The sequence below is a fragment of the Bos indicus x Bos taurus genome, chromosome 9 (assembly GCF_003369695.1).
Source record: "Bos indicus x Bos taurus breed Angus x Brahman F1 hybrid chromosome 9, Bos_hybrid_MaternalHap_v2.0, whole genome shotgun sequence".
NCBI classification, from domain to species: domain Eukaryota; kingdom Metazoa; phylum Chordata; class Mammalia; order Artiodactyla; family Bovidae; genus Bos; species Bos indicus x Bos taurus.
In genome coordinates this window covers 33,321,305-33,343,658 of record NC_040084.1, presented here as the reverse complement: position 1 = coordinate 33,343,658, position 22,354 = coordinate 33,321,305, and the positions used below count along the sequence as shown (strand labels likewise).

The following is a 22,354-nucleotide window of genomic DNA, read 5'->3' as shown; positions in this document are numbered from 1 at the left end:
AACAACTCGCACCTGGGGCATGTGTTTGCATTCTTGCCCCACTAGCTGCTACCTGTGTGATCCTGGAAAAATTACTTAAATTTCTCTCTGCTTCAGTTTTCCGTTTGTAAAAGTACTATGAGGAAAGTGAAGTCACTCAGTTGTGTCCGACTCTTTGCGACCCGTGGAGTGTAGCCCACCAAGCTCCTCCGTCCATGGGATTCTCCAGGCAAGACTACTGGAGTGGGTTGCCATTTTTTTCCAGAGGATTTAACTAATTGATATATTAATGTTATAGAATAGTGCCTGGCGCCAAGAAAGGACTCAGTAAACGTGAGCTCTATGATTATCATTGTTGTTGTTTAGTCGCTCAGTTGTGTGCTCTTTCTCACCTCATGGACTGTGGCCAGGCTCCTCTGTCCGTGGGATTCTCCAGGCATTACTGGAGTGTGTAGCCATTCCCTTCTCCAGGGGATCTTCCTGACCCAGGGATCGAACCCGCGTCTCTTACGTCTCCTGCATTGGCAGGCAGGTTTTTTACCACGAGCGCCACCTGGGAAGCCCATGATCACCATTACCAGTTGTCATTAACTCCCAACTTATCACTCTGGTCTTTGCTTTCTATTAAATTTCTCCACATCTCCTATACTCTGGTCACACCACACTCTTTGTTCATGGTTGTTTAATAGGTTGTTCAATCACTTTTCCCTTTCCTGACAGTATTATTTTCAATTCCAAAATTTAGCCTTTCAAGAGCCAGTTTAAGCGCTCCATGAAGATGTTCCCTCATACCCCTAGGTGTGGTTAGAGGTAATCTCCGCCTCTCGAAGTGTGGTATCTGTGCTGCTTACATCCCTGTCTTTTTCTTCCGCCGGGTACACGTCAGGCACCGGGCAGAGCACTCCCTCTGCGGACAGCCGGGGTGTGGCTAGAGTACCAAAAGTCTACTCTTTGGGTTTCAGATTACCAGCAGCCTCTCATGATTGGCACCGAGACGGTCACCAGGAAGGGCTCCACCTTCCGGCCGATGGACACCGAGGCGGACGCGGCGGGGCCGGGTACCGAGGCCGGCGGCCACTACGACTGCCCCCTGCCGGCCGGCCGCCACGAGTATGCGCTGCCCTTGACCAATCCCGAGCCCGAGTACGCCACGCCCATCGTGGAGCGGCACCTGGCCCGCGCGCACACCTTCTCGGCGCGGAGCGGCTACCGCGTCCCGGGGCCCCGGCCGGCGCACAAGCACTCCCTCTCCTCTGGTGCCTTCTCCCCAGCTGCCGGCTACCAGCGGCCGCCGAGCCCCGCGCCGGCGGAGCCGGGCTACGACCAGCCCAAGGGCGGCGGCTTAGCCGCAGGGTGCGCCCCTCCCGACCATCCGAAGCCCCAGGTCAGCCCCGCGAGCAGTGCTGCCTACTTGGCCCCCCGAGACTGCCTCAGACCCCTCAACCCGACGGCCATGACCGCTCTTCTGTGAACACACACACTGTGAACCAAACTGCTGCTGCGGTACTGAGCGCCAGGCTGCGCGCCGCCCTGGAAGCCGATGCGCTCGGGAGAGTGTGCGTGTGAGTGTGGTGTGTGCGCGTGCGTGTGTGCGCAGTGGACCAGGATCCTGCGGGGAGCGCCCCCTCCACACTGTTTACAGAATTGTGCAGCTGGTTTTGTTTTGACCCTGAGGGCCAGTGTCTGTTGGGTTTTGTGGGCTCGAAAAATGAACATTTTCGGATGGCGTTTTCATTTCTCTAACTGTGATACTGAGCTGCTTCGATGTAAAAATGTGCAATCTGTACAGAGTTGTATTTAACAAGAATTAAAGTAACTTAAGTTTGCTTTAGCAGATTTTCGTTCTGCAGGGAGGTTAAGTGGGAGAATGCAGCTGTTGCAAAAACATATAATAGTTATGTTCACTTTTTAAATATATTTTATCTGATACCGTGTTAGCAGCAGGTCTGTTTAAACTTAATCTTGTTGTTATTATGGCTCATTTCCTTTCCTTTGATATGGAAAACTGAAAGCATTGTTAACATTCTTCTCCTGGAAGGAATGAAATTACTTGAAACAAGAAAAGCACACCAGGGTGGTTGTTTGCAATTACTATCAGTAGGTTAAAAAGAACAAACAAAATACAGGCACCTCGGCAGCTGCCGATTCCTTAGGCCCCACTTCAGGTGGGCATGCGCAGTGGCCTGTCAAGGGGTGCAAGGACCAGGTCTCTGTGGCCTGCAGGGGACCTCCCTTCCCTCAGCCTGCAGGACTTGGCCCTCTGAGCAGCTGGCCTTCCTGACACGTAGCTTCTTGTTCACCTCGGGCCTGGCAGATAACTCGCTTTCACATGCAAATCTGCCTTTTCAAACTGTCTGCAAAGCCAAATGCCCAGACTTAGAGCAACCAAAACTGCTCTCTCAACAGACAGAGTGAAGGTGGCACAGCAATTACGCTCTAAATTACTGTGTCAGATGCTTTTGTACCTCAGATGAAAAATATTGCTGAGGTCAGACGCCCACACTTTTCATGACTCTCGGAAACAGCACATTGTACTATTTGAAACACAAAAAAGTTATTTGAAGTGTGTTCTTGTTAAAGTGACTGAAGGCAAATCTACATAGGGCTTTTTCTACTGAGATGGCTGGAAAGCGCTAATTTTGTAAGAAAAAATTTTCCCTTAAGTAGGTTCTATAATTCCAGATTGGCCCTGACTTCAGCTGTACCTCGTTGTCCGGTGGTTTTATCTGAGTTTGCTTTGTAAGTTCACTGTGGGCGGGGGACGGGGGCAGGGTGCGAATTTAACCTCTTTTGTCAAAGAGGAAAGTGTATGTTTTTGTTTTAATGGAAAATGTGGACCAAAAAATTCTTTCCCTAAAAATGTATAATACTAGTTGTATGACACTTTCTGTGATTCTGAGGTGCTGGAAGGTCACAGCAGACTATCTGTGGTTACTATGGAGGACAAACCATTTACCTTGTGAGTTTACATGGTTTTCTACGCATACTAATTGTAATAAACTATGCCAAACCAATGTACAGACCCGTCTCTCATTGGTATCCTGCTTGCTGGCCTATTGAAGGCACTGGAGGCTCAGCCTCCAGACAAGGGCAAGCGGTACAATGGGAAGAGCAGACGTGGCTTCCTCTGGTTGGTCCTAAGTTGGAAATAGGGACAGAAATGAGGGAAGCTGTCAGTTATTAATAAAGTCCTAGCGCTCTGGGGTCAGTTTCAGGCATTTTAATTTGGCTTCCTTCATTGTTTCCAGAAGTAGTGGTCCAACTTCCTACAAGCCTGACTTACAGCAGGCTGGCCTCTCTACTGGCTACTATGGATAATGAGTTGGTTTCCTATGCTTATTGCTGTAGGCAGCCAGCCAGAGTTCTGTTTTATTTATGGTCTGCCCATGACCCATCTGTATATCCAGTTTGTCATTGCCTAACCCTGAGCCTCAGTTTCCTCATGCATAAAAACGATATGAGTGTGCCTTCCTCCAAGGCTCACAGATAAGAACTGTGACATTTGGGCTACATGTATTTTTAACATTAAAATACTAGTCAAAAAACCCCACACTTCTCTATGGTGGGGCAGTGTCCATCTATCCCATTTCTTTCCCGTATATATGATCCAATCATGACAGAAAGAGCAAGGACAGGACTTTGTTTTGGAACACCACTTCCTCAGGATGGCCTCACTGCGTAGCCCAGGATGGTCAGTGGAAAAGTCTGTCTGATACACCCAGCACAGCCAAGCCTAAACTACAGGATAAGGGCAGGAAAATACTATGCTTTTCTTTTCCGTTTTGCAAAATTAGCACCTATGATAAGGCAACTGTCTGTTTTTTTTTCTATGTTATCAAATCCTACTGGGAGGCAAAGATTGCAGTCTGTCACTTCTTACAATTGTGGCAGAAAGATATCTGCTTAGACAAGACTGCCATCCACAGAGGTTGCTGACGCTGCTCTGGCTTCTATTACTATGATTTACACGTGCACTAACTCATATTTATAATCAGCCTAGAAAACATCTAGAAAGGATGCTAGAGATTTCTCTTGTTTGTTTTGCACTGCTTTAGATTCTTAGCAGAAACTGAAATCATATTTATCACAATGAATAACCTTTCACAAAAACATCATCACAAGGCCTTTCATATATACATCAATTTAGCAATCCAAGTGTAGCCACCAGCTTGGCCTCATTATTCTCAAAATGCTTCTCGCATTTGTTTACGCACCAACTATTTATTAAGGTTCTGAGAGCCACACTCACCCTGTACTTCCTTGAGAGAAAGCACAAGCTTGGGCTCTCACCAGGACCTGGGAGAAGCTGAGTCCCACTGATGAGAAGCTAGGGTTGAATGAGTCCTCCTAGCGGTCTCTGCCCCCAAACCCAGCCCATCCAGTCACCTAGTAGTGCCCTTCTCAAAGCCACACTGCTGTGTTCATGGCCCGCTACTGATCTTTCACTTCCAACTATGGTTCTCTCACCCAGCCTCTCCTTGCTCTGGGAATAAACTCCCCTAGAGGTTTTCACTCTGCTTTTGGTATTCTGCAATTTTACCACTTGGGGTTGCTATAAATTCATTTGTATTCACTTGGGGCTTCCAGAATCTCAGGATTCAATATGAACTATGAAAAAGTCTCAGCCTCCCTTTTCCAATACTACTTGCCTCTGCTGTTTTCTTTATTCACTCCTGGGATTCCTGTGGAGGCTCACTGGGCCTTCTCATTCCATCATGTCTCTTCTTCCCTCTTATTTTCTCTTTATTGTTCTTGTTGCATTCCAGGTAAATTCCTGAAAGACAATATAGCATAGTGGTTGAGTGCATGATGGGCAAGGAACCAGAACTTCTCTGCACCTGTTTCCTTGCTTGTTACCTGGGGAAAAAATACACTCTCCCCTACCTATAGCTGTTGTATTAAATGAAGCTTTCAGAGCACTGTCTGACCCACATGCTGCTGCTGCTGCTGCTAAGTCGCTTCAGTCATGTCTGACTCTGTGCGACCCCATGGATGGCAGCCCACCAGGCTCCCCTGTGTCTGGGATTCTCCAAGCAAGAACACTGGAGTGGGTTGCCATTTCCTTTTCCAATGCATGAAAGTGTAAAGGGAAAGGGAAGTCGCTCAGTCGTGTCCAACTCCAGGGACCCCATGGACTGCAGCCTACCAGGCTCCTCCATCCATGGGATTTTCCAGGCAAGAATACTGGAGTGGGGTGCCATTGCCTTCTCCCTGACCCACATGAAGCACTGTATAAGATTACATATTATACTCCAGTTTACTAATTTCCAGTTTTGCTATCTGCTATTTAATCATTGAGGTTTTAATGTCAATTAAAATTTCTGGAGGGTCTACTGATTCTTTTTCAAGTCTTCCCTTTTCTACAGTGTCTTGGTAATTTCTTTGGCTTTGATTCCTTCTTTTAATCATGTGAAACCTATTCATCTTACATTCTTTTTTATTTTGTTATCTTCATCTCATTGAGAGTAAGACCCACAAAGTCTGTGTAGTGATTTTATAAGGCTCCGTCAACACTGCCCAATGAAACTTTTGCAAGAACGGAAATATTCTCTGAGCTGCTCAGTAGGGTAACTACCAGAGTCACATGTGGCTGGAGTGAATGAAGAAAAATCTTTTTAATCTTGTTGACTTTTCATTTATTTAAATGTAGAAGCCAGATGTGACTACTGTTGGACAGGACACCCCGCATCGGGCTGTCACCTGTCTGACGTCATCCCCCACCTTGTTCACCCCAGGCCAGCCACGTGGAGCCCCTGGCTGTCGCCCACCCATGCCAGGGACGTATTCTGCACTTGCTGTTCTCTCCCTGGAAACCTCTTCCCCTGGACCGCGGCACAGTTTGTTCTCTCAGCCCCATCGAGTCTGTACTCCAGCGAAAGCCCCTTATCATCTTCCTGTCCTTGTCAGAAAACTGCACATTGCTCCCCTAACACGTTTTCTATCTCCTTTCCTGCTTCACTTTTCTCCTTGACGTGTGTCACTGTCTAATCCAGCACAGTTTTATTTTCTTGCTTATTATCTGACTCTCCCACTAGATCACATCCAATGAAGGAAATGACTTTTGTCTCTTTTGTTCCCCACGTATATTCCCAGCACTCAGGACAGTTTTCAAGGAGGATTGGCCCAGTGACTGAAGAAGTTCCGGAGGCTCTGTCCTGATTGTCGTTTCTACCAGAGGACTCTTGTTTGTGATAGTTTGTGTGGTTTCAGACTGCTGTCTGTGAGTCATCCCTCAGCAGGGTTTTTTCTTCCTGGTGAAAACTTTGTGATAACGTCTTTCTGAGGGGTTTTTGAATTCGTATCTGTTAGGGACACCAGGTAGGGTTGCCAGATAAAATAAAGGATACCTCGTTAAGTCTGAATTTCAGATAAACAAGTAATTTTTTAGTTTAAGTATGTTCTGTGCAATGGGACAGATTTATACTAAAAAGTTATTCACATCCTATAATATGGATTTGTTAAATCTGGCAACTCTAGTACCAGGAGTACCAGCCACCTTGCACCAGTTTTTAACTTTTGGATTTAACTTTTCAAAAACTGTGCAACACACACCTTCCTCCTGATTCCCACTTCCCCATCCACTCTCTCCTTCAGCCCCATGCAAAGCTCTCTTCCTTTATGACTCAGCTGGCTAGCTCTACCAGCTTTTCTTCTCCATGTGTCACCTAATGTCTTCCAAGCTGTTTCCCCCATTCACTGGGGACATCAGCTAGCTCAGTTCTTCTCCAATCTTTCTCTATAATCATGTGGAAAAGTTCAGTGTCAACATGGTAACTTTTATGATTTTTTTGACATCTACTCTCAAAACCTGTAGTTCATTCAAACCACCTCCATATATGTCCACACTTGTTATCAGCAAGAACTCCAGCTCTGACATCTTAGTAATTCTATCTCTGCTCAAAACCTCCTGTTCTCTTGATTCCTTAGCTTTCATCCTAGGATTCACTGATCTAAAGAAGAGATTTAAAATTTATTTAATGCCTAGATACCATCACTTTCCTCTGGCTGTTAAACTTTTTCAGTTTTCTTTTCTTCCCCATCTATCACTTAAACTATTTTGTCTGAGCATCTTCACTCCATCCATGGTCTTTCCAGGACTGACAACCTTAAGGCCCCAACGACAGAACTCCCCTTCAGGATGCCATCTTCCCATCTCCATCAGAGCAGCAGAACAAGGCATAACTGTTCAATGGAGCCTCTCAAGATAATCCCAGTTACCTCAGGCTCATTATTCCCTACCCCTTTACATGTCTTGGATCCACTTCTTTTCTCATCTTTTTTTGCCACTCTGCACAACTTCCCTCTAGAGATCTTGCCACATCTTTCATTTAGGCAAGAAATTAAAATCAGATCCGACAACTCCTTGTCCATCCTCTCCCCGCAAAACTGCATCTACTCCAGTCCTTTCCTCCTGTGCCGATGGAAAAAATATTTGAAACCTTCACACACCAGTTTCTCCCTCATTTCAGATTTTGCTTCAATTATTTCCATTTCCTTTATCTTTAATTTCTGTTTCTGAACTGATATCTTCCTCTTGACCTATAAATGTGTTCAAATCTCTCACAAGTATAAAAGGATTCTCCCTTAATATCCCAAGTCCTTCTAGTAAACAGTGACCTAAGCCTAGAATTTTCATGTGCCTTATCTCCCATTCATTCTTTTTTCCAGTGAAATTTTTATTTTCTATAATAGCCCTTTCCACTGTTTCAAGTCTTCTTTTATATTCTTTAAGGGCATTTTAAAAAGATCTTAATGACCCAGATAACCATGATGGTGTGATCACTCACCTAGAGCCAGACATCCTGTAATGCAAAGTCAAGTGGGCCTTAGGAAGCATCTCTATGAACAAAGCTAGCGGAGGTGATGGAATTCCAGTTGAGCTATTTCAAATCCTCAAAGATGATACTATTAAAGTGCTGCACTCAATATGCCAGCAAACCTGAGAAACTCAGCAGTGGGCACAGGACTGGAAAATGTCAGTTTTCATTCCAATTCCAAAGAAAGGCAATGCCAAAGAATGCTCAAACTACTGCACAATTGCACTCATCTCACACACCAGCAAAGTAATGCTCAAAATTCTCCAAGCAAGGCTTCAACAGTACCTCAACCAAGAACTTCCAGATGTTCAAGCTGGATTTAGAAAAGGCAGATGAACCAGAGATCAAATTGCCAACACTGGATGGATCATTAAAAAAGCAAGAGAGTTCCAGAAAAACATCTATTTCTTATTTATTGATTATGCCAAAGCCTTTGACTGTGTGGATCACAACAAACTGGAAAATTCTTCACCTGACCACCTTATGTACCTCCTGAGAAATCTGTATGAAGGTTAAGAAGCAACAGTTAGAACTGGACATGGAACAACAGACTGTTTCCAAATTGGGAAAGGAGTACATCAAGGCTGTATATTGTCACCCCGCTTACTTAACTTATATGCAGAGTACATCATGAAAAATGCCAGGCTGGATGAAGCACAAACTGGAATCAAGACTGCCAGTAGAAATATCAACCACCTCAGATATGCAGATAACACCACCCTTATGGCAGAAAGCGAAGAGGAACTAAAGAGCCTCTTGATGAAGGTGAAAGAGGACAGTGAAAAGCACTGGCTTAAAACTCAACATTCAAAAAACAAAGATCATAGCATCCATACCATCACTTCATGGTAAATAGATGGGGAAACAATGGAAATAGTAGCAGACTATTTTCTTGGGCTCCAAGATCACTGCAGATGGTGACTGCAGCCATGAAATTAAAAGATGCTTGCTCCTTGCAAGAAAAGCTATGATCAACCTTATTAAACACAGACAGCATATTAAAAAGCAGACATTACTTTGCCAACAAAGGTCCATCTAGTCAAAGCTATGGTTTTTTCAGTAGTCATGTATGGATGTGAGAGTTGGACGATAAAGAAAGCTGAGCACCAAAGAATTGATGCTTTTGAACTGTGGTGTTGGAGAAGACTCTTGAGAGTCCCTTGGACAGCAAGGAGATCCAACCAGTTCATCCTAAAGAGAATCCTGAATATTCAGTCCTGAATATTCACTGGAAGGACTGATGCTTTAGCTGCCTTTGGCCACCTGATTTGAAGAACTGACTCACTGGAAAAGACCCTGATGCTAGGAAAGATTGAAGGCGGGAGAAGGGGACGACAGAGAATGAGACAGTTGGATGGCATCACCGACTCAATGGACATGCGTTTGAACAAGCTCTAGAAGTTGGTGATGAACAGGAAAGCCTGAAGTGCTGAAGTCCATGAGGTCGCAGAGTCAGGCATGACTGAGCGACTGAACTGAACTGAAGTAAGGGCATTTTAAATAGTTTTCATATAAGTACTTCACATTTTTGGTTTAATTTATGCTTAGGTATTTTTTGTTGTTGTTACTGTAAATGGTCCCACATCCCTCCTTTTACATATCAAGAATCAATAAGGCCCTTGTGGAGAAAAGCATAATTCTGTTCTAGTTATATGACCAAAAAATATCATTCTACATCTCTCTGATACCATTTCCTTATTTCCAAATGGAGATCATAATAGTGTATACCTCATGGAGTGTAGTGAATATCGTAAGAGTTAATACATGTAAAACCTTTAGAACTGTGCCTTGCCCCATGACAAGCACTATGCTGGTATTAGCAGTTACAGAGATATATTTTAATATGGAATTAATTTTTTGTCAAGATCGATTTGTTTATATACTGCTCCTTTACTAAATTCCTTATTTCTAGTAGTTTTTGTTGACTTAGTTTTTTGGAAATGTGTTCATAATGCATGCAGATAGTGCTGGTGCAACCTCCTTTATTTACAGTCCTTCCCAGGTGGCTCAGTGGTAAAGAATCCGCCTGCCAATGTAGGAGACATGGGTCTGATCCCTGGGTTAGGAAGATCCCCTGAAGAAGGAAATGGCAACCTGCTCCAGTATTCTTGACCGGAAAATCCCATGGACAGAGGAGCCTGAAGGGCTATAGTCCATGGGGTAACAAAAGAGTTGGACATGACTTAGCGACTAAAATAATAACAGTAACAAGAAGAAATATCTCCCTACTAAGCATGATGCTGGCTTTGGGGCATAGGTTATGTTGGGCTGTATGTTATTATGCTATGTTCCATTTTCCCCCTCACCAAGAATGGGTGTTGAATTTTGACCAATGCCTTTTCAGCATCCTCTCTAGGATCCCTCTCTGCTGCTGTTGCTGCTGCTGCTAAGTTGCTTCAGTCGTGTCTGACTCTGTGCGACCCCATAGATGGCAGCCCACCAGGCTCCCCCGTCCCTGGGATTCTCCAGGCAAGAACACTGGAGTGGGTTGCCATTTCCTTCTCCAATGCATGAAAGTGAAAAGTGAAAGTGAAGTCGCTCAGTCGTGTCCGACTCTTAGTGACCCCATGGACTGCAGCCTACCAGGCTCCTCCATCCATGGGATTTTCTAGGCAAAAGTACTGGAGTGGGGTGCCATTGCCTTCTCTGAGGATCCCTCTCTCGACTCAGCCAAATGATTTACTTGATGCCCTAACACATGTGGTCATGGTGTATGAGTCTATCAAAGTGCTGCTGAAATCACAGTGATAATATTTTACTTAGAATTTTTGCATTAATACTTTTTTCAAGATAGCCCTTTCATTTTTCTTTGTGTCAGAGCTTTCTCCTGTTTTTTCTTGTTTGTTTGTTTGTTTGTTTTTTAGCTAGACAAAAAGAATTTAGAAGTCTTCTTTTCTTTCTAGGTTGTTCTCTTGCTAGGCATTAGAATTATCTGCCCTTTAAAGGTTTAATAGTGTTGCCCTATGAAACCATGTATGGGGGTAATTTGTTGGGGTTGGTAGCAATCTGATGATTTTTTTCTATTTCTACTCCTATGGATATCTGTTTAGATTTTAAAACTTCAGTTTTGGTAAATTATATTCTTTTAGAAAAGCTGCCAAAGTTATTCATATGGAATTGAACAGTCTTTCATTCTCCTTTTAGTTCCCTCTCTTTTTATGGCTATTTCTCCTTTATTTCTTATACTGAACATTTGCCTTTAGTACTCTCTTTTCCGTGGTTAGTATGGCCAGCACATTGTCTTTTGCCCCTGAAAAATCAGGTTGTTTTTTGTTGTTGTTCTACTTGTTTTCTGCTTTCAGAAGCTGATAATCTATTTTTTGCAGCTGTAAGCAAAGGCAAAATCCCCTTAACTATGGTGAGGATGACAACAGATAGGCACCCAGTGACAATGACTCCTTCCCTGGATGTCACAAACACTACTTACTAAAGCATATGGGGACCATACGCACACGCAGAGATTATCTGTGTGTCAGGGGAGGGAGGATGCTACAGTCTTAAGGATTCAGAAATCTGCTTATAACTTTAGGGGGTTCCTGCATTCAACAGTCATTCAAATACAAAAAAAGTATTTCTATTGAAGCTCAAATCCAGCTCATTTTTTTCCAACCATCATTGTTAAAAAACAACGTAGAATCAATCATAGGTTCCATTAATCCTTGCACCATTTAAGAAAAATAAAAATAACTGTCGGGAGAGCAAGACTGAAAAATTGGTAATTTCATCTGTATTTCCTTTTATGGCCTATTAAAGATGAATCAAGACAGGGATTTGAGTCCTGCTTTTGACACTTATACTATCCATATGACTCTGGAAAGTAATATCTTTCCTAGTGCTCAGTATGTTCATTCTCATAATAAAGAGTATTTTATTTGATAATCCTCATAAAGCCTTCCAGCTCTAACAATAGGTCGAAGTAGAATATCCCATTTGGAATCTTCTGCCCCCTGCTGGCATTTTATCAAACTTCAGATTTTACCTTTCCAACACACAGAATCTAAGTTTTAGTTGTCTGTTTCACATATTGTGTATCTAATTTTCCTTCTTACAGTCTATTCATCTATCATCCTACTTAAAGGCCAGAGGTCTTTCTTTTAGAACCAAATACCCTCTTGAACTTTAAAACAATCTTGTTCCTTTTGCTGTTTAAATCTTCCTTCTCCCCTGATTTCTTTTAAAGTTTTGTTGCAATCTCCACTATTGGGATAGATTTTTGTTATTTTTTATGGTTCTATTTTTACTTTATAAAATTTGAGGCTATTTTAAATTGGTATATACAGATCAGAATTACTTTAACATTGGAATGTGAAGGACACAAAAAAGAGGAATAAACTTAACCAAGGAGTCAAAAGACCTGAAAGCAGAAAACTATAAAACAGTGATAAAGGAAACTGAAGATGATTCAAAGAAATGGGAGGATATCCCATGCTCTTGGATTGTAAGAATTAATATTGTTAAAACAGCTATACTATACAAATTTAATGTGATCCCTATCAAAACACCCATGACATTTCTCACAGAACTAGAATAAATAATAGTAAAACTTATATGGAACCACAAATAACCCCAAAGTGTCAAAACGATTGTGTGGAAAAAGAACAAAGGTGGAGGCATAATCTTTCCAGACTTCAGACAGTAATACAAAGCTACAGTAATCAAAACAGCAGGTACTGGTACAAAAACAGACATATAGATCAATGGAAAAGAACAGCCCAGAAATAAACTCACACACCTATGGTCAATTAATCCACAACAAAGGAAACAAGAAAATATAATGAGTAAAAGACAGTCTCTTCAGCAAGTGGTTGTTGGAAAAGTTGGACAGCCACAGGTAAATCAAGGAAATTAGAACACTTCCTCACACCACATGCAAAAATAAACTCAAAATGGTTTGCCATGACACTATAAAACTCCGAGGAGATAACAAAACATTCTCAGACATAAATTGTAGCAGTATTTTCTTAGATCAGTTTCCCAAGGCAAAAGAAATAAAAGCAAAAATAAACAAATTAAAGGCTTTTGCATAGCAAAGGAAATCATTAACAAAAGACAACATACAGAATAGGAAAAAATATCTGCAAACAATTCAACTGACAATAGTATCCAAAATAGATACAAACAGTAACCCAATATCAAAAAAAATCAAACCCAATTAAAAAATGCACAGAAACACTAAATAGACATTTCTCCAAAAAAGATACATAGACAATTCTCCAAAGACATATGCATGGCCAAAAGGCACATGAAAAGATGCTAAACCTTGCTAATTATTAGAGATATGCAAATTAAAACCATAATGTGGTATCACTTCACACCAGTCAGAATGGCCATCATCAAAAAGTATACAAGTAATAAATACTGAAGGGAATGTGGAGAAAAGGAAACCCTCCTACACTGTTGGTGGAAATGTAAATTGGTATAGCCAATATGCAAAATGGTATGAAAGTTTCTTAAACAACTAAAAATAGAGCTACCATATGATCCAGCAACCCCACTCCTGGGCATATATCCAGAAACTAGGAAAACTAATTTGAAAAGATACATGCACCCCAATATTCACAGCAGCACTATTTATAACAGCCAAGACATGGAAACAACCCTAATGCCCATCAACAACTGAATGGTTTAAGAAGATGTGGTATATGTATACAATGGAATACTGTTCCACCATAAAAAAGAATGAAATATTGCTCTTTGCCGCAACATGAATCAAACTAGAGAATATCACGCTAACTGAAGTAAGTCAAACAAAGACAAATATTATATCATTTAATTGTGAAATCTAAAAAATAATACAAACGAATCTATACACAAAATAGAAACAGACTCAAGGACACAGAAAACAAACTTACGGTTATTACCAAAGAGGAGAGGGAAAGGGGAGGGATAAATTAAGAGTATGGAATTAACAAATACAAATTACTATATATAAAATAGATAATAACGATTTACTTTATAGCGGAGGGAACTACACTCACTATCTTGTAGTAACTTAGAAAATTACCTGAAGAAAAAATATATATAACTGAATCACTTTGTTGTACACCCGAAACCAAAACAATATTGTAAACCAACTATAAACAATAAGAATATAAATAGTTTCTCCATGCCTGATAATGCTTTTGTTCCTTTAAGTCTATTCTCTCTAAGATGAATGTAACTATCTCAGCTTGCCTTTGGAGACTATATACCCAGTTTATCTTTATCTTTTCACTTTCAAACTTTCTGTATCCTTAGGTGTGTTCCTTATAACTTTTTGTTGTTTTTCTAATTTGAATTCTTTCTCTTAATGGAGAGTTTTAGTCCTTGATCAAGGACTTTCAAAATCTAATCCCAGTAGCACTCTCTTGCTTTCTGCCAGGATACGCTAGCTACTTCTTACATTTTTGATATCTAGTCTTCTTTCCCCCTTACCAAGCCCAGCACATTTGCAGCCAGGAATTAACCCTAGTTATAGACCTGGCAGCAAAGAGAGGAGACAGGCAGTTACTCTCTGAGGGGAGGAGGGTGGGAAGAGGAGGAAAGGCGGGTAGCAGCCTCGCAGCATCTTCTAGCATAAGCTGAGGTGACTTGGTAGGAAGGGTGGGCTACTTTCCCAAGACTACAGGATGCAGTAGGGAGTGCAGAGCCAGCATCCTCAGGGGAATCCATTCAGGTGTCCCCATGGCATGTTTCAAGGTTCTAGGTTTTCCCTACCAGCATCCTGAATTTTCACAAAATAAAATTTGGCTGAACATTCAAGTCCCTGAAGCTCTGTGACTATAACAATTAGAGGTTTGACCTGAATCTCGGCTTTTTCAACCTTTCCATTGTAGGAGAAAAGACCTCCTTGTGAGTTCCCCTTGTGAGCTCCTTTTGATTATCCCCTTGTGAGAATGGCCTCTGTTCATTTTGAAGGCAAACCATTCACTATCACAGTAATCCAAGTCTATGCCTCAACCAGTAATGCTGAAGAAGCTGAAGTTGAATGGTTCCATGAAGACCTACAAGACCTTCTAGAACTAACACCCAAAAAAGATGAACTTTTCATTATAGGGGACTGGAATGCAAAAGTAGGAAGTCAAGAAACACCTGGAGTAACAGACAAATTTGGCCTTGGAGTACAGAATGAAGCAGGGCAAAGACTAATAGAGTTTTGCCAAGAGAACACACTGGTCATAGCAAACACCCTCTTCCAACAACAAGAGAAGACTCTACACATGAACATCACTAGATGGTCAACACTGAAATCAGACTGATTATATTCTTTGCATCCAAAGAGAGAAAAGCTCTATATAGTCAGCAAAAACAAGACTGCAAGCTGACTGTGGCTCAGATCATGACTGCTTATTGCCAAATTCAGACTTAAATTGAACCAGGTAGGGAAAACCACTAGACCATTCTATTCAGGTATGACCAAAATCAAATCCCTTATGACTACACAGTAGAAGTGACATATAGAGTCAAGGGATTAGATCTGATAGACAGAGTGCCTGAAGAACGATGGACGAAGGTTTGTGACATTTTACAGGAGGCAGGGATCAAGACCATCCCCAAGAAAAAGAAATGCAAAAAGGCAAAATGGCTGTCTGAGGAGGCCTTACAAATAGCTGTGAAAAGAAGAGAAGTGAAAGGCAAAGGAGAAAAGGAAAGATATACCCATTTAAATGCAGAGTTCCAAAGAATAACAAGGAAACATAAGAAAGCTTTCCTCAGTGATCAATGCAAAGAAACAGAGGAGAACAATAGAATGGGAAAGACTAAAGATCTCTTAAAGAAAATTAGAGATACCAAAGGAACTTTTCATGTAAAGATGGGCTCAATAAAGGACGGAAATGGCATGAACCTGACAGAAGCAGAAGATATTAAGAAGAGGTGGCAAGACTACACAAAAGAATTATATAAAAAAGATCTTCATGACCCAGATAATCATGATTGTGTGATCACTCACCTAGAGCCAGACATCCTGGAATGCAAAGTCAAGTGGGCCTTAGGAAATATCACTACGAAAAAGTTAGTGGAGGTAATGGAATTCCAGTTGAGATATTTCAAATCCTAAAAGATGATGCTGTGAAAGTGCTGCACTCAATATACCAGCAAATTTGGAAAACTCAGCAGTGGCCACAGGACTGGAAAAGGTCAGTTTTCATTCCAATCCCAAAGAAAGGCAATGCCAAAGAATGTTCAAATTACTGCACAATTGCACTCATCTCACATGCAAGCAAAGAAATGCTCAAAATTTTCCAAGCCAGGGTTCAACAGTACATGAACTGTGAACTTCCAGATGTTCAAGCTGGATTTAGAAAAGGCAGAGGAACCAGAGATCAAATTACCAAAATCCTCTGGATCATCAAGAAAGCAAGAAAGTTCCAGAAATACATCTACTTCTGTTTTGTGACTATGCCAAAGCCTTTGATGGTGTGGATCACAACAAACTGTGGAAAATTCTTCAAGTGAGGGGAATACCAGACCACCTGACCTGCCTCCTAAGAAATCTGTATGCAGGTCAAGAAGCAACAGTTAGAACTGGACACTGAACAACAGACTGGTTCCAAATCGGGAAAGGAGTCCATCAAGGCTGTATATTGTCACCTGGCTTATTGCACAGTACATCATGAGAAATGCTGGACTGGATGACGCACAAGCTGCAATCAAGATTGCCGGGAGAAATATCAATAACCTCAGATATGCAGATGACACCACCCTTATGGCAGAAAGTGGAGACGAACTAAAGAGCTTCTTGATGAAAGTGAAAGAGGAGGGTGAAAAAGTTGGCTTAAAACTTCCCATCACTTCATGGCAAATAGATGGGGAAACAGTGGAAATGGTGACAGACTTTTTTGCATTCCAAAATCACTGCAGATGGTGACTGCAGCCATGAAATTAAAAGATGCTTGCTCCTTGCAAGAAAAGTTATGACCAACTTAGACAGCTTATTAAAAAGCAGAGACATTACTTTGCCAACAAAGGTCCATGTAGTCAAAGCTATGGTTTCTCCAGTAGTCATGTATGGATATGAAAGTTGGAATATAAAGAAAGCTGAGCACCAAAGAATTGATGCTTTTGAACTGTGGTGTTGGAGAAGACTCTTGAGAGTCCCTTGGACAGCAAGGAGATCCAACCAGTTCATCCTAAAGGAAATCAGTCCTGAATATTCATTGGAAGGACTGATGCTGTCGCTTTTTCTGACCACCTGATTCAAAGAACTGACTCACTGGAAAAGACCCTGATGCTGGCAAAGATTGAAGGCGGGAAAAGAGATAAGATGGTTGGATGGCATCACTGACTGAATGGACATGAGTTTGAGTAAACTGAGAGTTGGTGATGGACAGGGAAGCCTTGCGTGCTGTAGTCCATGGGGTCGCAAAGAATCGGACACGACTGAGCGACTGAACTGAATTAAACTGAACTGTGAGCTCCCCAGGGGTCCTTTGGCTGTCATTTCAGTATTAATAGCTTGATAACAGTCTGGGGTCTCTCATTATCCTTCAGTAGGTCATCAGTACAACCTAGCAGTAACCAGCCAATTCTGCTGCTCTCGTAGACATTGTTCTTTCCATACTTATGAAATGCCTCATTGAACTTCTACAGAATTCTTCTCTATGGGGATATTTGCCTAAGTTACCACCTATGTCGAGGAGCTACTCTGTGTCCGAGGTCAGGGGCAGCGGCTGAGAGTGCCAGGCTGCGACAGCGCGGGAGCAGCCGAGTGGAGTTACCCGCGCCCGAGGCCAGGGGTGGCGGCTGGGAGGAGCAACCCCATGTCCAAGGAGCAGTGGCTGCATGGGCGCCAGAGGGCCTAGAGGAGCTATTACACGTTCAAGGTCAGGAGGGGCGGCGGTGAGGAGATACCCCTCATCCAAGGTAAGAAACAGCGGCTGCGCTTTGCTGGAGCAGCCATGAAGAGATACCCCACGTCCAAGGTAAGAGAAACCAAAGTAAGACAGTAGGTGTTGCAAGAGGGCATCAGAGGGCAGACACACTGAAACCATAATCACAGAAAACTAGTCAATCTAATCATACTAGGACCACAGCCTTGTCTAACTCAATGAAACTAAGCCATGCCTTGTGGGGCCACCCAAGACGGGCGGGCATGGTGGAGAGGTCTGACAGAATGTGGTTCACTGGAGAAGGGAATGGCAAACCACTTCAATATTCTTGCCTTGAGAACCCCATGAACAGGATGAAAAGGCAAAATGATAGGATATTGAAAGAGGAACTCCCCAGGTCGGTAGGTGCCCAATATGCTACTGGGGATCAGTGGAGAAATAACTCCAGAAAGAATGAAGGGATGGAGCCAAAGCAAAAACAATACCCAGTTGTGGATGTGACTGGTGATAGAAGCAAGGTCCAATGCTGTAAAGAGCAATACTGCATAGGAACCTGGAATGTCAGGTCCATGAATCAAGGCAAATTGGAAGTGGTCAAACAAGAGATGGCAAGAGTGAACGTCGACCTTCTAGGAATCAGAGAACTAAAATGGACTGGAATGGGTGAATTGAACTCAGATGACCATTATATCTACTACTGTGGGCAGGAATCCCTCAGAAGAAATGGAGTAGCCATCATGGTCAACAAAAGAGTCCACCTTTAGAAGAAATGGAGTAGCCATCATGGTCAACAAAAGAGTCCGAAATGCAGTACTTGGATGAAATCTCAAAAATGACACAATGATCTCTGTTCGTTTCCAAGGCAAACCATTCAATATCACAGAAATCCAAGTCTATGCCCCAACCAGTAATGCTGAAGAAGCTGAAGTTGAATGGTTCTATGGAGACCTACAAGACCTTTCAGAACTAACACCCAAAAAAGATGTCCTTTTCATTATAGGGGACTGGAATGCAAAAGTAGGAAGTCAAGAAACACCTGGAGTAACAAGCAAATTTGGCCTTGGAATACGGAATGAAGCAGGGCAAAGACTAATAGAGTTTTGCCAAGAGAACACACTGGTCATAGCAAACACCCTCTTCCAACAACACAAGAGAAGACTCTATACATGGACATCACCAGATGGTCAACACAGAAATCAGATTTATTCTATTCTTTGCAGCTAAAGATGGAGAAGCTCTATACAGTCAACAAAAACAAGACCGGGAGCTGACTATGGGTCAGATCATGAACTCCTTATTGCCAAATTCAGACTGCAATTGAAGAAAGTAGGGAAAACCACTAGACCATTCAGGTATGACCTAAATCAAATCCCTTATGATTATACAGTGGAAGTGAGAAATAGATTTAAGGGACTAGATATGATAGACAGGGTGCCTGATGAACTATGGACTGCAGTTCGTGACACTGTACAGGAGACAGGGATCAAGACCATCCCCATGGAAAAGAAATGCAAAAAAGCAAAATGGCTGTCTGGGGAGGCCTTACAAATAGCTGTGAAAAGAAGAGAAGCAAAAAGCAAAGGAGAAAAGGAAAGATATAAGCATCTGAATGCAGAGTTCCAAAGAATAGCAAGAAGAGATAAGAAAGCCTTTCTCAGCGATCAATGCAAAGAAATAGAGGAAAACAACAGAATGGGAAAGACTAGAGATCTCCTCAAGAAAATTAGAGATACCAAGGGAAACATTTCATGCAAAGATGGACTCGATAAAGGACAGAAATGGTATGGACCTAACAGAAGAAGAAGATATTAAGAAGAGGTGGCAAGAATATACAGAAGAAATGTACAAAAAAGATCTTCATGACCAAGATAATCACGATGGTGTGATCACTCACCTAGAGCCAGACATCCTGGAATGTGAAGTCCAGTGGGCCTTAGAAAGCATCACTACAAACAAAGCTAGTGGAGGTGACAGAATTGCAGTTGAGCTATTTCAAATCCTGAAAGATGATGCTGTGAAAGTGCTGCACTCAATATGCCAGCAAATTTGGAAAACTCAGCAGTGGCCACAGGACTGGAAAAGGTCAGTTTTCATTCCAATCCCAAAGAAAGGCAATGCCAAAGAATGCTCAAACTACCGCACAATTACACTCATCTCACATGCTAGTAAAGTAATGCTCAAAATTCTCCAAGCCAGGCTTCAGCAATACGTGAACCGTGAACTTCCAGATGTTCAAGCTGGCTTTAGAAAAGGCAGAGGAACCAGAGATCAAATTGCCAACATCCGCTGGATCATGGAAAAAGCAAGAGAGTTCCAGAAAAACATCCATTTCTTATTTATTGACTATGCCAAAGCCTTTGACTGTGTGGATCACAATAAACTGTGGAAAATTCTGAAAGAGATGGGAATACCAGACCACCTGACCTGCCTCTTGAGAAACCTATATGCAGGTCAGGAAACAACAGTTAGAACTGGACATGGAACAACAGACTGGTTCCAAATAGGAAAAGGAGTACGTCAAGGCTGTATATTGTCGCCCTGCTTATTTAACTTCTATGCAGAGTACATCATGAGAAACGCTGGGCTGGAAGAAGCACAAGCTGGAATCAAGATTGCCGGGAGAAATATGAATTAACTTCAGATATGCAGATGACACCACCCTTATGGCAGAAAGTGAAGAGGAACTCAAAAGCCTCTTGATGAAAGTGAAAGTGGAGAGTGAAAAAGTTGGTTTAAAGCTCAACATTCAGAAAACGAAGATCATGGCATCTGGTCCCATCACTTCATGGGAAATAGATGGGGAAACAGTGGAAACAGTGTCAGACTTTATTTTGGGGGGCTCCAAAATCACTGCAGATGGTGACTGCAGCCATGAAATTAAAAGATGCTTACTCCTTGGAAGGAAAGTTATGAACAACCTAGATAGTATATTGAAAAGCAGAGATATTACTTTGCCAACAAAGGTCTGGCTAGTCAAGGCTATGGTTTTTCCAGTGGTCATGTATGGATGTGAGAGTTGGACTGTGAAGAAAGCTGAGCGCCGAAGAATTGATGCTTTTGAACTGTGGTTTTGGAGAAGACTCTGGAGAGTCCCTTGGACTGCAAGGAGATCCAACCAGTCCATTCTGAAGGAGATCAGCCCTGGGATTTCTTTGGAGGGAATGATGCTGAAGCAGAAACTCCAGTACTTTGGCCACCTCATGCGAAGAGTTGACTCATTGGCAAAGACTCTGATGCTGGGAGGGATTGGGGGCAGGAGGAGAAGGGGATGACAGAGGATGAGATGGCTGAATGGCATCACGGACTCGATGGACGTGAGTCTGAGTGAACTCCGGGAGTTGGTGATGGACAGGGAGGCCTGGCGTGCTGCGATTCATGGGGTCGCAAGGAGTCGGACATGACTGAGCGACTGAGATGAACTGAACTGAACCACCTATGTCTGGGGTCTCTACGAACATCCTCAGGTTAAGCAACTTGCTAGAAGTACCCACAGGACTAAGCACAGACCTGTGCTCACAACTATGATTTATTACAGAAAAAGAACACCGAGCAAAATCAGCAAAGGGAAAAGGTACATGAACAAGGTCTAGAGGAAGCCATGGAGTCACACATGAACTTAATTCCTCCAGGAAAGATGTATAATATGTATAAAATAGCGTCCACCAAGGAAATTGGCCTGAGCCTGGGCATAGGAGTCCAGGGTTTTTATTGTGCCCAGTTAAGCAGGCATTCTTTGCCTAACATGTACCAAAATGCATGATTCTCAGAAGGAAAGCAGGCATTCAACATAAATCCCATTGTCTGTACAAACACTTCACGCAGAGTAAACCACCCTTATCAATTAAGAGAATGGGGGAACACCCATGAAATCCAAACTGCTGGACGTATGTGAACCTTGCAAGCAGGCCTTTCTAAGGCTAACAGATTCAGGCCTGCTTTGACAACTCTTCTGCACACCATCTGTGACATACTTAGTAACTGACCATAACCTGGTGCCTGGGCCTATATGGACGCCACTTACCAGCCAGGTTGTCATCCTCTTCATTCTTTGGAACAGAGATGAATCAGCTCCTATTCTATTAACCGGTTTTCTTGGATCTCACTCCTGGGCTACTTGTGTTAGTCTGGATCTTCCAGGAAGCAGACACGTAGACTAAGAAGGGATCAGCTATGGAACAGATTTACCAGGGGCAACACTGGTGAGGAAAAACAGTGGGGGTGCTGGCGTTGGTGGGAGGCAACCCGGCCCTGATGCAGGTAAATAAAAGAAGGAAGGTTGAGTGAAAGTGACTTAGAGACTGTAACACAATCTTAAGGGAGTATGGCAAGACCGTCAGGTAGTCTTAAAACCAAAGTGAAGGAGTCATCTCCCTGCCAGGCTCAGTCCCTGGCTGGCAAGAGGCAGAGACTGTGCGTTAAGGTGGGGATGACCAAGTGCAGCGGCTGCAGGGCCTTTGGTCCCTTATGTTCCCTCCCACCAAAGAGATGAGAGGTGCATTCACCTGGCTGCTACAACCATGTCTGTAGCTCTCAAAATACACCTGAAAAAGATTTATCAGACAAATATTTAGCACCAACAGCACATAATAATTTGCATTAATACTTCTCAGCTAAAAAAAAAAAAGTTAATTATAAAATCCCCTAATCTAGAATACTAATTAATAATGAAAACACAAATAATCTTTTTTATTTCATGAACTGAACAATATCCTATGTAGATGAGTTTTGGGGAAAAGACTTTTCCAAACT

General features: G+C 42.5%; 1 protein-coding gene and 1 long non-coding RNA gene across 2 annotated transcripts in view; one reads left to right on the top strand and one right to left on the bottom strand.

The window, feature by feature from the left end:
• Positions 1-2,993, top strand: part of DCBLD1 (discoidin, CUB and LCCL domain containing 1) — a 74,710-nt gene extending 71,717 nt beyond the window's left edge. The window contains exon 15 of the mRNA XM_027551127.1: positions 942-2,993. Within this exon, the coding sequence (XP_027406928.1) occupies positions 942-1,450 (509 nt within the window). The 3' untranslated portion in view covers positions 1,451-2,993. The remainder of the gene's footprint in view (positions 1-941) is intronic.
• On the bottom strand, positions 2,272-22,223 carry LOC113898202. The gene is made up of 2 exons (XR_003512574.1): positions 21,627-22,223; positions 2,272-4,753 (listed from the first exon to the last, which is right to left on the bottom strand). It is a non-coding gene; the product is annotated as an uncharacterized LOC113898202 (long non-coding RNA).
• Positions 22,224-22,354: the final 131 nt, after the last annotated feature.